The sequence below is a fragment of the Chroicocephalus ridibundus genome, chromosome 20 (genome assembly GCF_963924245.1).
Source record: "Chroicocephalus ridibundus chromosome 20, bChrRid1.1, whole genome shotgun sequence".
NCBI classification, from domain to species: domain Eukaryota; kingdom Metazoa; phylum Chordata; class Aves; order Charadriiformes; family Laridae; genus Chroicocephalus; species Chroicocephalus ridibundus.
Window position 1 is genome coordinate 6,053,987 of NC_086303.1, and position 14,935 is coordinate 6,068,921.

Consider the following 14,935-nt stretch of genomic DNA (forward strand, 5'->3'; position numbering starts at 1 on the left):
AGGTCCGGACGTATATTTTATTGTGAAAGACCTATTTTATTCACACTAATGGAACAAATTAAATCAGCCAAGCTGAGTAAAACTATCACATACCAAGACTCAACAACACACTTAAAGTTCGCCTTTCCCCTGACTGCGTAATCCAGTCAGTTATCACTGTCCCTTGCAAAAGCGGAGGTTCGTTGCTGGAAGCAAGGCCAGACATTACGCACCACGCATTCAGGCATTCAACAGGGAAACAGGACAGCATTTCCAATCCTGAAAACTACTTATTCTAGCACTTCTCCTCCAGACTGACCCCAGGCAGCTCTTCAGGGGTGAGCCCGTGTGCCAGGATCCATTCAAGCTGCAACCGGGACAGGGTGTTACGGGAGCTCAGAACAACGTCTGACGCCCATTTATCCAGGAGGATCGGGTATGAATCGAGATGCACACGCTATGCTTCACCTCGGGGCATCTGAAATCACCAAACCTGGGTTCTTGCCTACAGCACCAAAGTTGACTGACACTGGAGACAGACAAGGCATTTTCAGTTTCCTTCATAGAAGCAACTCCCGGACGCAGAGCCCGGCCGCCAGAGCTGGCCCGGAGAGCTCTAATACAGCAGCTCTGAGCAGCCTGGCCCCCGAGCATCTCCAAGCACACAGATCAAAGCCCTGTTACCACTGGAGCAACTCAGTGCTGGGTGAAAACCAGGTACAACGTCACCGTTACTGCCTTCCCCTGGGAGCCATCGCATGTGTCACCCAGGAGCGCACCCAGCTCCCGCAAAGGTGGGCAAGGGGTGGCCAGGCCGCAGGAACCGCATTTCTCCCGCAGCAGGCACAACCAGCCCGATGGCAAAACAACACATAGTCGGTGCGCTGCCAGACACAGAAGAGACATTTATTTATTCTAGATCACAAACAATGTCCTCCATTGACAAGCTGAATGAAGGGCACTTCACTGATTTATTAGATCTAATAAGAAACACACCTCTCGGGATGAAATACAAGATTGATTTTTAGTGGTGAGCCATGCTGCTATCCCAGCCACCGCGCTCAGCCTGATGAGATGAAACAGGGACAGAGTCGAAGCAGCACTGGGTGGGAGAAATAAAGGGAAAGATTGGCACGAGGCAGGGGAGCTGAAGTGGAAACAAGGCTTGTGATAGCAGCCTTTCAAACTGAGGGATCCTCGTTTCTTCCTGCAATCCTTTTCTCCCACTAAGTCTACGTCTCTGAAGAGAAGAGCAGCAAACTATTAGGAAGTTTAAGGGCAACTCCGGTGCAGTTCTTGGGAAATCTCCGTGTCAGACCCTTCCCATGAATCTGCCTTTCAGAGGAGCCCCTCTAAATATAGCAAGTATAATTTTCACATCAGTCTCAGCATCTAACAGGCAAACCACATTAGCTGAGTTCCGTGGATGCCGTTTTCCATCAGGAAAAAGACAACTAGCACAGCAGTGCTTAGCTTGAGGCCCTATTAATAGCAGTCCTAATTATATGGCTGCAAATTTAATTCCTAGCAATGATTAGTGTCAAAATCAAAGGCATCACACATCAATATTGATGGAATTGTACGAAGCCCATAAACAGAACAAGCAAGCCGACACATCCCCCCCACAGCAGTTAGTTGCTCTTAACTGTTGCATTAATGTCTCTTCTAATTTTGCGCGATGAAAATTGTTTTATTGCAGGAATCCACAATTCTGAACCATTATGTCTCTAACGTGACCCCCCTTCCCCTTGTTCCCCCAGCCAGGAAGCTGAGATGCTCTGGAAGGAGAGCTGGACCACCAAGTGCAGGGAGAACTACATCCCGTGGACCTGTGCTTTATCCGAAAGGTCACGACATCGTCAGCACGTTTGCTTTTCACCCGCTTAGAGAAAACTGCTGAGGAACAGTCGTTCTCAAGAAGAGTGGGCTGCCAGGGGGCAGGCGGGGGCATCGCGGGGGCAAAGCCATTTCGTACGGGACACACACCGAGCGCACAGCGAGTCCCCTGCCCGAGCCATGCCCCACGTGCAGGCAGATCGACACGAGAGAAAGCAGAGCGGGCTGGCCGAGCCAGCGCTGTGTGAGAAAATTCCTCCTCCAGCACTGAGTTTTAATGGAGAATAGATCCATCGATTCATCCTTCTCCCCCTTCAATAGTAACCAGGGACAGACGATGCTCTTGCGTGTGCCACCAGCTGCGCGAGGAGCAGCCGACCCATCCGGGGCAGCCCCAGCAGGTACAAACACACCCTCAACCCCGAACTCAAACCCTGACCCCAGCGAAGGCTCTGGTTCCCCGCAGGAAAGACGCCAAGTTCGCTGTCAGCTGATTTACCTGATATTATTGACTTATTTGTCAGCGGCTCCAGCACCAACACCCCTCCGGCGCGGCGTAGCTATGCCGAACTCACCGCCAGCGCTGGCCGCTGAAAGGAGCAAAAAGGGGCTTCAAATGTGCCCAGGATATAGAGAAGGGGAAGAACGAGCAAACACAGGCCTGTACCCAAGAGCGCAGGCAGGGATGTGCAGGCAGGCAGGCCGGGGCATGGGGACCGTTCAGCTCCTTCAGAGGAGGGAGGCTGAAGCAGCAGCAGCAGCCGCCGCGCTCCCAGGGACCGTGGCACGAGGCAGTTAGGTGAACAGCTAATGGGAAGAAGGACATCAGTGAGATAACGCCGCGTTTTCAGTAATGAATTCTCACCAGGGAAGCACAGGCAAATTTGAAAGCTTTCAGAGCTGGCTCCCTGACTTCTTTCCTCCAGCTACACAAAAGTGCCTTCTTTGAAACCCCAGACTGAGCCACCAGCTTGTTTCCAAAGTAAATCAGCGGCTGCGGGAGAGGGAATAGGTGTGATGTAGCTTTCAGACACTAATTGTGTAGGTAGGTGGCAAGCGGGAGAAGACAAGGCGTCTATCTGTAAATCTCTGGCACTTACAGAGGTGTGTACATTTTTACCACCCTCATTTCACATATGGGGAAGAAGAGCTATGGAAACAGTCCTGGGCATCCTGAGCACTCACTGTCTTCAAGACATGCCTGGTCTTGGAACACACACAAAAACCAGAGACAACCTGTTAACTTCCCGCGGGGTCGGCAGCGCCTGCTCTGCGGCGAGTCTCCCAAGAGCCCCACGGGTCAATGCCAAGCTGCTGCCTACGCTTCACGCGGCCTCTCTTAGGCCATGTAAAAGATAATCCCACACGTCAAATGGGAAAAGGTTTACTAAAGTTGTGTACAGAACCGCTGATAGAGAAGAACAACGTTCCCCCCACACCACGCAGCGGAGGACGGGACCGGTATCGCTCCAGCGAATGGTAACAGGAGGCAAAGGTCTCATGGGCTGCGGACAACTCTGACACGTGTGAAATGAGGGTGCCTGGCAGATGAGAGGCTGACTGCAGTGAAGGCCTGGATTGAATTTCCTTGAGAGACGAACCAGTTTTCTCATGCCCAGATACCACTGGCTCAAGGACAGGTAAAAAGCGAAGGATTCCTGCAGCCCCCCTTCCCCATCTCCCCAGTCCTGCCCAGCCGCCCGCCTCCGGACTGAGCGAAGTGGATAGGCACGAACAGACCAACTCCGCCTCAAAAAGGTGGGTGCTCCATGTAGAACAGCACGAGGAGGAATTAAACCGTGCCGGAGAGACTGCTTCTTCTGTAATCCTGCATAATTCATGGGAGGCGACAGTAAACACCCCGTGTGCCGGCAGGAGCTCCTCGCTGTAACTGCCTCTAAATGAGGCACCTCCCCGGCCCCCCCAAAGCACTGCCAACAGCGGGTACCGGCCTGCGCGGCTGTGTGAGCCCCGACAGCATTAGGCATTGCGATGTGCTGAGGGTGCCTCTTCCATGCATTTAGCTGGAAAAATCCCGGCGCTCCCCGCGTGCCATGGCGGGGGCGGGCAGGGAGGAGAGGACTCTGCTCACACCCCACTCCCCCCGTGTCCAAAACTGCCCCACTGGCACGGAGCGGCACCAGGGAGGCACCTCATTTACTACTGCTCAGCACTTGTAAAGTGCTGAATGAATATTAATGAACTGATGTAATTAAAATGATGCAGACATTCAAGTGTAGTATCTGCCTGTCCTTGTACCTTCCTGGATAGATGAGGAAGAAATTCCCTGCTGCTTAAGGACACAAAAAAATTAACAGCCTGCTGTTGATTACATTTGTTAACCCTTTCCCTGGTACGAAGAAGCAGGATCTGCATTTAGCGGTTCACCTAAAGCTATCATTTATCTTTTAGGTTAATTTGAAGGATCTCAGCTTTCCAGGGCAGCATCTCTAAGGCTGGTTTTGCGGGAGCTGGTTCAGACTCCCACACACACTGATGAGCTGGCTTCCCGCTGCAGCTCCGTCTCTACAGACCAACCCTGGGAGGGGGGTTCCCCTCCACCTACACACCCCGAGGCCATTTCCACACTGTTTTCAGTATGGAACTCCTGAGGGAGGACTGGCCAGGACCACACTCAAGAGACGTACGACTGGGCCCGACCAGCCTTTGCACGCTGCTAAATGAAGAGTGGTTCAGAAGATATGGGGGGGTGGGGAATAAATAAAATCACAGTTTGACTTCAAAATCACAAAACCCACCGGAGCCCCCCACCCCCTGCACTGGGGGAGGAAACCAGCGGGAGCATCTCTTTGCCCTGGGCAACTAGCCCCAGCTTTGTGATGAGAAGGGGAGGAATGTTATCTTCCAGGACTGATCAATCACCCAACTGTCAGAGGGAAGAGCAGGAGGGAAGAGGCAGAGAGAAGCTGTAGGACTCTGCCCTGAGGCTTGGTTTCCAAAAGCAGCCAAGTTAACCCATTCCTATCTCTCCGGGACCAAACGTCCACCATCAGCAATTCTGCCATCACCGAAGGCTTTCTAACTTGTGGTATTCTACACAAGTTGCAGGAAGAATCGCTGGGAAACAACTCAAAACTCTGCAAGATTTTCATCGGTGTGTCAAAAAGAAGGAAAGATCCAAGACCTTGGATACAGCTTGCTGAGGTTCGCTCAAACTCAGAAACCGAAAACCAGCTCCTCACTCTAATCAGAGTAGCCCATTATTGCCCCGCTAATTTCCACATCAGCCCCCCAAACACACAGACAATAGTTTACTGAATAATAAAACACAAAAAACCCCAAACAACAGGGTAACGCTGTAACGTACAGGCAGTGCAAGAGCCGGCAGGGTGCTGAGCCCTGTATCACCCTGCTGCTGAAGGCTTTGCTGGCTGGAAGCACGGGAAGGTGCCCTCAGCCCGTGCAAGGGGATGCTCCAGAGCTGTGACGGCGCAGAGCGATGGGAACGGTGTGGCCTCATTTGGTCCCTTTCCCAGGACCAGGCTGCAGCAGTTTCCGCTGCACCTTTCCCAACGCTTGGCACTTCTCTGCTTCAAAAGAAACCGCAGCAACACCACTCTGTGCTAACAGTGCTGATGGATGAACTGTGCCTCACCAACACAAGGCTCGCTGTGACCCAAACCCTGTGATTTTTGCTCCTGACTGGCCCCCAGTTTCACGCTGGGAAATAACTGTAAGACACGGCAGCAGCTACGCGCATCTGAGACTCCTAAGAGAGATGAAAAATGGATCCTCTGAAGCCGTGGAAATGGGCTTACCTTCTTCAGCTTGCCAGTCTTAGTCCCCACGAACACCACGCTGTAGCCGTTGTAGACGTAGGAAGCAACAGAAGTCATCCGGTCCCGGCTCGAGGTGAAAAGCGTCACCCCGTCCACCGGCGTCGAGCCTCCCAGGGGCTGGTTGATGTCTAGCCCGCAGAAATTGTCATCGATGGGGACTGGCTGGAAAGACAAAGGTTTGGGGCAGCCGTGAGTGAAACAGAGCGCGGGGCAGCCCCACACACCCGGGCTCATGTGGAGGGGAACCAGCAATACTGGGAGCAGGGTGGGAGCCACCACCAGGCCCAGCTTCAGCAACCTTCTGCAATGGCTTGTTCCCTTCACTGCCCCAGGCCAAGACACTGCAGCCATGCAGGAACTCTCTCCTCCACTCATTTCACCTCTCCCCTCTGCAAGCCAGAGCTCAAGCTTCTCTTTGCCTTCCTTCTTTCATTTCATTTTACCCACGTTTATCTCTTCCCACCAGCCAAAATTAATATGCCTGGCAAAAGAAGGCCCCAGGGATTCTCAAGTCAGCCCAGAACAATCTGCGTGTGAATCAAGATTAAAGAAATCAGCTGAATAAAAATACAAAAGATGCAACTGTCATTTGTATTTATCTTGTTAGCTTGTTGATACCACCCCTCCTGCTCAGGGAAGGGCGAGAGCCTTCCTCCGGCTTCCAGAGCCCCAGGTTGGGAAGCGCAAACACTTCCAGCAAGCTGCACACCTTTGTTCATCTGCCTTAACGCTACCTCTTCCTTCCATTGTCATCACCAACTGCCTGATAACAACAGGGATTAAAGAGGAAAAGGACTACTATGTCTGTTCTGTGTTCAGGGAAGCTGAGGCACAGAAAGACTGATCCTATTCCACAAGCTCACGTGCCCTAGGGCTAGGCGTTGATGATGGTGCTTGAGGGCTACCATGGCCGGCAGCTGGAGCATCCTTACCGCTTTAGTGCACTGGACATCTTTCCCCAGCAGCCAGTTGAGCTCCAGGTTGCCTTCCCCCTGGTAGCAGGACTGCAGGCGGTCCTTGATCTGAGCGTTGATGGTGCGAATGGGGAAGACGCAGAGCGCAGAGTCATCGGGTGGCTGGTGGTACTGCTTCTGTCCCTTGGAGAAAATGGCAAAGAGGACATCCTCCTGGGCTGTGATATTGAGGGACTTTGCCAGCACATCTCCTGGCTTGGAGAGGTATGCTGCTTGCAGGAGGCGGTACTCCGTGTCCCCCTTGACACAGCCAAAGGGCAGAGAGACGTAGGAGTGGAATTTGGGGTCGTCTTTGCAGAGACGGACGATGCGAGATGTGTAAAAGAGATCGCTGGCGGAGTTGATGGAGACACCCTCTGGGGTCTCTGGCTGGACAGTCAAAAAATAGACAAAGTTGCCGCTGGCAAACCCATAGATGTAGAAGATGTCAAAGTGGGAAACAAGGGCCAAGGTATCTGAGGGGATTTTGATGAGGGATGAGACAAAGTCACTGTGGAGCTCATAATCCAACATTGCTGATGACTCTGGGTCCCGGGGAAGTTTGCGGCTGGAGAGGGTGGGGAAATAATCCTGCTTCCCATCCACCGCTGTGCCAATGAAGAGCTTCCCATCTTCACCTTCCGAGCGCACGATCACACCGTACATCGTGCCGGTCTTGTTGACGCTGGAGAGGTAGTGCTCCTTTTTGTGCGAGGGCTCTACCAAGATGAAGAGGTCATCCAGGCGCAGCAGCTTGCAGACCCCCTGGTAGAGGCTGCCACAAGCCAGCAGCCGGTTCTCAGAGTAGTCAATGATCAGCAGCTTGTTGACATTGTTGGTGAGGGTGAGGATCTCGCTGCACGGCTGGACGATGAGGGGTGGGTAGCAAGATTTATTGTCCTCCTCAGGACCAGTTTTATGAGCCACCAAAATGGTGAGGTTACCTGAAAGCTTGTAAACCCTGTTGATAGCTCCAACGTAGACTGCTCCGGTGCCTTGGTGGACAGTCAGGTGGTTGAACGTCCAGTCCCGGTTCTCAGAGTGGAAAGTGCTGAACAAGGCGTTGCTGGACACATTTCGGGAGAGCAATGCCAGGAAGAGACAGAGCAAAGCCACCGACCAGCCATCGGAGTCCAGTACCCGAGGCCAGTTCTTCCTCTGATCCATCCTGGGAAAGGCAAACTTCGTGTTCCCCGTGCGTGTCCTGTGTCCCAGCAACGTCCCTCACATGGTTCTGGGGAAAGAAAAGAAACACACAGAGCAAAGGATTAGATCCAGTGTGCCCTGCAGATAAAATTCAAAGGACGCTTTCTAATTACACAGTCCTTGAGATAAAGTGAGGACGTCTCTAAGCCCAGCAAGAATTAAGGAGGTCTCCTAACTTATTGGTAAACAGTTCAGGCTTGATGTTTTGCCACTTGGTTCAGCCTCTGCCTGTTAATTCGTTATGTGGTTTAGCTGTTTATAATGTACTCTGCTCAGCCATGGGAGGGGATAATCAGCTTCAGCCCAAGACAAAGCCCGCAGCTCGCACACCCAACCATCAATCTGCAGTCTTGGCTAAAAGGATGTCTCCTGCAGGGTATGTTGTTGGAAGCAACAGAGGAAATAAGAGGTGTTTTCTACCTTTAAATCCTTTATGATTTAATTTGGAAACCCGAGGAAGAGGTCTCATGCGGGCAAGTTCATTGAGCATATACACACCAAAGCCGCCAGCGTCTCCCCTCCACCCCTCCCCAGAGCCACAAGTGCCTCTGCAGGTGCTTTTCAGGCAGAAACTTCTCACTGCCTTCACAAGGTACTTTACTGCTGAAAAGCAGCTGCCTCCGGGGTGGGGGCACAAGGTTAGATCAGCAACCAAACACTGCCAGCAGCACCCCGTGCAGGGGAGAACCTCCAATCTGGGAGTCTCGGACAAATTTCCCGCCCTAACAAAACTTGCAGCTGATGATCAAAACCTACACAAAGTGACAGCTTGGACGCTGGGTCCAGAAGACACGATGCCAACCAAATTGCCCGTACGCCCTTCCTGATAGCTCTATGGATACCAGTCAGCAGTAGAGTCTCCTTTGAGCGACGTGTTTTCACCCATACGGACAAGGTGAGGTAACCTCTGGCCAAAATCTATGTGGAAGTGAGGCACGAAAGACAGGCAGGTTGGTTTGCTGTTTGTTTTGGTTTTGTGGGTGCCCCCAAAGCACCTAGACCTCATTCAGGGATGGCTGAAACCCCGCTGGTCCCCATCCCCGTTCCCATCCCCATCCTCCCGGCTGGCGCGGGCGGCTGTCAGGCTGAGTTAGGAATCGCCGAGCTGGAATTTCCTTAGGAAGCAGGCGCTTGCCTCAGAGAGGCTCTGGCTGCCCGAGGCATGTTTACATCAGAGCTTTCCATCCTCCCTTCCGGACAGCACACACACAGGAGCTGCTGGAGAGGACACTTATGACCCTCTGCCTGCTCCCCCTCATCACCTGGCACCTCTGCTAAGAGAGCAGACTCCCCTAGCAAAAATATGAACATTAAAGACAATCCAAATCCATGCATTTCCACGTCTGTCTCATCTAAGGGACTGGTCTGGCTTGGACCATCCCATGCAGGAGGTATTGGCTCCGTTCCCAGCTCAGCTCCACACTTCCAGCACCTCCTTGGGCTCCCACCGAGCACCTGGAAGCGATGCCAGCCGAGCACCCTGCCAGGCAGCAAGGACCCAGCTCAGCGGAGCCGTGGGGCCAGCAGAACACCACCCTGAAGCGGGCACCGTGTCAGGACCCTGAGAACAGCCCCACACCAGGGCTCTGCACCTCCCTTGTCACCACAGACATCGCTGGAGGTCACTGGATTGTGTCTCATCTTCGTTATCATCTCCAAACCTGACCGTGACTTGGGCTCCTGGCTCGACCCTCTGCCTTGCTCATCATCACAGGTGTGTCTGATGCTGGAACTCATAAAACCACCAGAGTTCTCCTTTATCCCAAATTATGCATCCCTTACACTCTCCAGGCTGGACGATCAAAGGAACCGTTTCAGCCTGCCTTGTGCAGAGATGCTCTCCACCACCTCACGGCACCGCAGGGTCACACCAGCCCTGGGAAGAGGCTGAGGACGAGGTACCATCCCACCTGCCCCCTCTGCACCGAAGTCCCATCACCTCCCGCCACAGCCAGGCGAGCCCCCAGCACACACTGGGGAGGAATCCGCACCCTTGCCAGACCTGACTCTCCTCCCTTGCCCTGGGCACAAATGCAGGAGGCTGTTCCTTGCACAGCCCACACTCAGCTGTCCCCACCTGCGGGCAGCCACCGCTTTGATTGATGCTGATCTCCGTTTTGGTATTTAAAATAATTCACGCTGCTGAAAACCTACACTGAGCTCATAAGCGAGTGTCACCGAATGGCCGCTCTTTAGGCTTGTTAACGCCGGGAGCCGGAGACGGGTGTTTCTGAAAGGTGACAAAGGAGCTCTGTCCCTGGGCTGCACGTCTCAGTGTCACTGACAAGACAGGAGAAAGAGAGCGGTAATGGGTTTCTCATTCTGCTCAGGGATACATTTCCCCAGCTGCTTGCTTCTTATTTCCAGTCTCTTAATTTCCACCTTTGGCTGAAGCAGTTTCTCTCTCTCCCAGCTTGGACGCAGCGGCTGCCGCATTCTTATTATTGTTTGGATGATGGTGGCAGAGAGCAGCTGCCCGCACTGCGGACCCCAACGTGCCACAACACCACCGGGGTGACCCGCCCGGCTGCTCTCATTAAATTTCCGAGTTAACATCCCAAAACTGTTCTCTGAATACAGAATCTTTCCAAAGGGCACAAATCAAACTGTTCCTGAGGACCTGCTCATGCCGCCCACCCACGGGAGGGCTGCTGGTGACCCACGGGAGGGCTGCTGGTGACCCACGGTGGGCACCGACCAGCGGATCATGGGCACCGGGATCTTGGAGCAGCTTTGCTCTTGGATAACACAGCAGTGCAGCCGGACACAGAGAACTCCGTGTGTGTCACTGGCAGGGAGGTGCCACACAGGGCACCACAGAAGAGCTCGAGAGGAGCCCAGGGAAGCTGGCAGGAGAGCTGCATGTACAGGAGTCCCCGCAGAGCGGCCGAATCGGTGGCAGAGCACCTCCAGGTCAAGACACAAGAGACCTCGAGCACCACGGTGCCCCAAAGAAGCACTCGGACACGGCCACCCAGCTCCCCTTGCCTCGGGGAGGGCACAGGAGTGGTGGCCACAGCACCGAAGGGCACAGAAAAGGCTCTGCCCCGGGCAGCACACACGGGCTCCCCTCCGAGGCCAGAGCATCCCTCGCTAGCAGGAGCCCAAAAATAAAGCCTACCTCGGTCTCATTCTCTGAGAAGCTTCTGGGGCTCTGGCTCAAGGGCAGTCCAGAAAAGGAAAGAAATTCTGCAGAGAACAGGGAGGCTCTGCCGTAAAGCTCAGCACACAACAGTTTTCCTACTTGGCACCTTTCCAATTTTTTTTTAAAAAGTTGTTCAATTGCGAAGTGAGAACAGAACAGTGCAAGCTAGACATTAATAAATTTAAATAATTAAATGTTATATACATGTGAGACAACAGAAACTCTTCCCTTAGACCACAGCAGTTTTAGATCTTTTCCGGCACGGTTTTCATGCAGAGACAGTCCAAAAGGCAGGGCCAGCCTGGAGCCGCCGTGCAGAGCCGCCAGCTGAAACCCAGCTTCTCTGCAGCCAAGGGAAGGGTTTGCAGAGTATTTGCGAACAGCCACTGCCAAAGGCAAGAGAGATCATCCAGGAAGAAGGATCTGTGCTTCCAAACATGATCTGAAGACGGCAGAGCATGGCCGCAAACTGACCTCCTACCTGAACGCGCCAGGGGATGACAATCCATCCCCGGCTCCATGTCACCCGCGGGAGCAGCTCCCGGGGCCGGGGGCAACGCATGGGTGCAGGACACGGACCACGCAGCGTTCGGTGGTACAGATCTCAAACATCAGAGACCCACTGCGTGCCCTACGGAGGGTCCGGGGATGGCTCGGTGCAGCTGGGGGTTAAACACCAGGGAAACAGGAGAGCGGGCAATTTTAACTGATCCTTAATATTATTTGACCATTGATTTTTCCTCCTTTTTTTTTTTTTTTTTTTTTTTTTTTGAAATCGAGTTTAAAACACGGCCTCAAAAGCAATCTGAAGCTATTAGTAACGCAAGGTGAAAGAGAGAGTAAATTCAGGGACACAATATAAACCCAAGCAGCTGAAAGGCCTCAATTAGGCTGAAAGGAGTTATCTGGTATTTAAATAATTATTAGATTGAAGGAATAATCACAGGTCTGAGCCGATTTTTTTCCCCCACTGTCATCCTAATGGAGACTATAATATTATTATTCAAATGCCCATGATTCTCATTGAGGGGGGAAGAAAAAAGGGCTCATTTAATCTCCATGCGACAGGGCTTCAGGAGGCCCGATTAGTCATTTCTCTTATTTCAGCTGTCACTCACTCACGGGCACCACAGTTTGTCATTAGTGGTATTTTATGCACATGAGAAAAAAAAAAAAGCGCAAAAAAGGAAAATTAAAGCAAAAACCAAAAAGAGACTCTCCTGTGGAAAATGACGGATCAAAGGACCAATTTTGATATCACCAGTGCGGCAGCTGCGTGTGCTTCGCGGTGCCGCTATCTTTTCTTTTGGGGTCGGGTTGGTCTTTGAGCAGCGGTTTATCCACCGCCCCGCACCAGCACCGCTGTGTCCTCCCCGGTCTGCTCTGTGGGGTCCTGTGCTCCCGGGACCCCCCATCCCCTCCGGAGGCGGTGGCTCCCACAGCCCCAGCACCTCCGAGACCCAGCGAATGCATCTGCGCCGGCCCCAGCACCCTCCCGGCCCCAGCTCTCAGCATCCCAGTGCCACCCGCTCTTCCCGGACTGTCCCTGCATCGCTCCCAACCCGGAGGCCACCAGGGTCCCCAGCCACCCGGCAAAGGGGGAGCGGAGCAGGGCGATAAAACCCACTATGGCTTTTCTCCTAAGGCCGCATGAGTTTGGGGAGCTGCCGCACAGAATGAAGCCTCCGGAGAAACAACTGAGCTTGCAGGGAGAGGGACGCCAGGCCCGGGATGGCTTTCTGTGCTCGAGGTGGATTCTGCCCTTTTTGCTTTTTATAGTCAAATAAGATTCATTGCTGCGAAGCCGGGAGCAGGGAGATGGGCTGGCTCGCGCTGCTGACCTCCCCGGCAGGTCACCGGGCTGTCAGAAATCCCCCAGAATTATCGAAAGGGTCACCCAAAGGGCAGGCTACGCTATATAAACTAAACTACAAGAACAAACCGTTTGGACCAACCTCACCCTCGCGCCAGCCTGACCCTTTCTCTTTGCATTGGCTCCACATCGTATCTGCCAACCGGAACGAGGGAAAAAAGCCCAGGGTTTGGCCATTTCTTCACAGCAAGTGAGAACACACGTGCTGGGTCTGCATCCCTCCTGGAGCCCACTGGGATTTTTCCTGTGAAACCTTTCCAACCATTAAAGCTGCCGCAGTGATTTATCCCCTTTGAAGAAGTGATATTCAGGACACATTTGTCAGCTATGGAGGAAGACCTTACAATAATTAACAGGGTTTGGTTTTGTTTTAATTAGACAAAAGCTCTGAGCCAAACTGTCTGATCTAAGCACCCCTGAGCTCTGGGATGTCCCCAGCCCGGATCGGAGGTCCGGCTCTCAGTCCTGCCTCCTCGGCCAAGCCACCACAGCCAGATGCGCTCCATGCTGCCGAATCCCCCCTTTCCCAGCAGAAACTCGCACACCCGCTCACTCCCTTCCCTCCTCCTGTGTCCTCGCCTCTTTCTCCAGCCAGAGAGGCCCTGGCACATCCCAGGGGATTTGCCCGGCTGTCCCGGAGCAGGGTTGTGGGAGCCTCAGCGCCCATCGCACACCGCAGCAGCGCCGCATTTCGAACCCCGCTCAGTCATTTGCTTCAGAGTTTCACACCAATTGAAGTTACCGGCAGCCTGATGGGAAGTAATTACAGTTTTGTAATACAAAGCAATAAGGAGGGCTCCTAGCGCCTTTTCTTTGGGGTTTTTTAAAGCATATTTTGACTCTAACAACAATAAGAGCAAGTTGTGAATCACCAGCGAAGTGCCTGGCATCAGGTCTGAGGTTTCTGCAGAGGTTACTGAACCACAGGGAGGAGGAATACGGAGCCTTTTCTCCAGCATAACCCACAGCACCGAACCCTTTGGGTTTTGGGCTGGAAACCGGCTTTACCCCTCGCCCTCCTGCTCCGCTGCCCCTCGGCGGTGCCTGTCCCCGCTCCGCAGGGCTGTGCTGGCAGCCGCAGGCAGGAACCGCGCCGGTTCCACTTCCCCGGCGCTGCTTATTCACGGGGATGGTATTTCACAGGCTCGACAGCTTTCTGAGAAAGAGTTAAGAGGGCAAAATACAGCATTGTGATTATTGCTTCCTCCAGCCCTGGGACAAGGAAGAGGAGGGGAAGAACGAAACCCAGCCATGAAAAGGCATTTCCCTGATAACAAACACGATCGCATGAATTATGCACAAAATTTGTTCATATTGTCCAGACTTCAGATATTGTTTATACAACGCATACCGGATAAGCCACCTCTCCCCCACATCTCCCTCTTGAGCACACACATCCCAACAGGTCTGGGGTAAAGAGAAACAGAAAATCCCAGGGGGAGACCTGCTGTAAGCACCATCTGTGCAAGGGCATTTCAGAGAGCACGGCGCAGCACCCTGACCCGACGTTACTCCTGCCTTTGTCCCAGGCTTGCCGAATAGACCTGGACAAGTTGTGTTACTTGGCCTCAGTTGTTCCACCTGTGAAATGGGCATAATGATTTCATACATGATGCAGTCGGATGTTCGATTGATGGAAAACTCAAAAGGGAGTTTCCAGGCATAAACCACTGTAGTAAAGTATGTGTGAGGGACTGGTTTAGCCGTTCTTGGTGCGCTCCTGTTCATAAACCCTTTGGTCAGAGATTGTTCACCAGAGCAGGGCTGCTCTCCCCCGAGAATGACAAGCAAACACAGGCACAGGTACCTCTGATCCCTGAGGATGCTGAAACATCCCTGAGACACTGACAAAATCATCACCGTCTCCAAGGGAGCACTGGCTCCTCTGGCAAATCTAAAGCAGAACCGCAGCTGTGGCTCCGGCGTGGCTTACACCCAGCTGTGCGCTGCAGCTGGGGACATTTAACCCACCAACCCCAAAAGACGTCCAGGAAAATTCATAATCAACCTAGGACACCCAGGTGGCAGAAATCAGACACCTTTTTCTTTCCCTGTGCTGATACTTGACACTTGCTATCTGAGAAACCACAGCTGGCAGCTATTGAGCTTCAAGTACACTGCTGCGAAACAGCTTATAAATTAC

The 14,935-nt window shown here is 53.0% G+C and overlaps 1 protein-coding gene across 1 annotated transcript in view; it reads right to left on the reverse strand.

Moving 5' to 3' along the window:
* PLXNA2 (plexin A2) overlaps positions 1–14,935 on the reverse strand; it is a 173,134-nt gene that overhangs the window by 144,048 nt on the left and 14,151 nt on the right. Inside the window, exons 2-3 of the mRNA XM_063356322.1 lie at positions 6,548–7,802; positions 5,595–5,777 (exon numbers count right to left, since the gene is read on the reverse strand). Of these exons, the coding sequence (XP_063212392.1) occupies positions 5,595–5,777; positions 6,548–7,735 (1,371 nt within the window). The 5' untranslated portion in view covers positions 7,736–7,802. The remainder of the gene's footprint in view (positions 1–5,594; positions 5,778–6,547; positions 7,803–14,935) is intronic.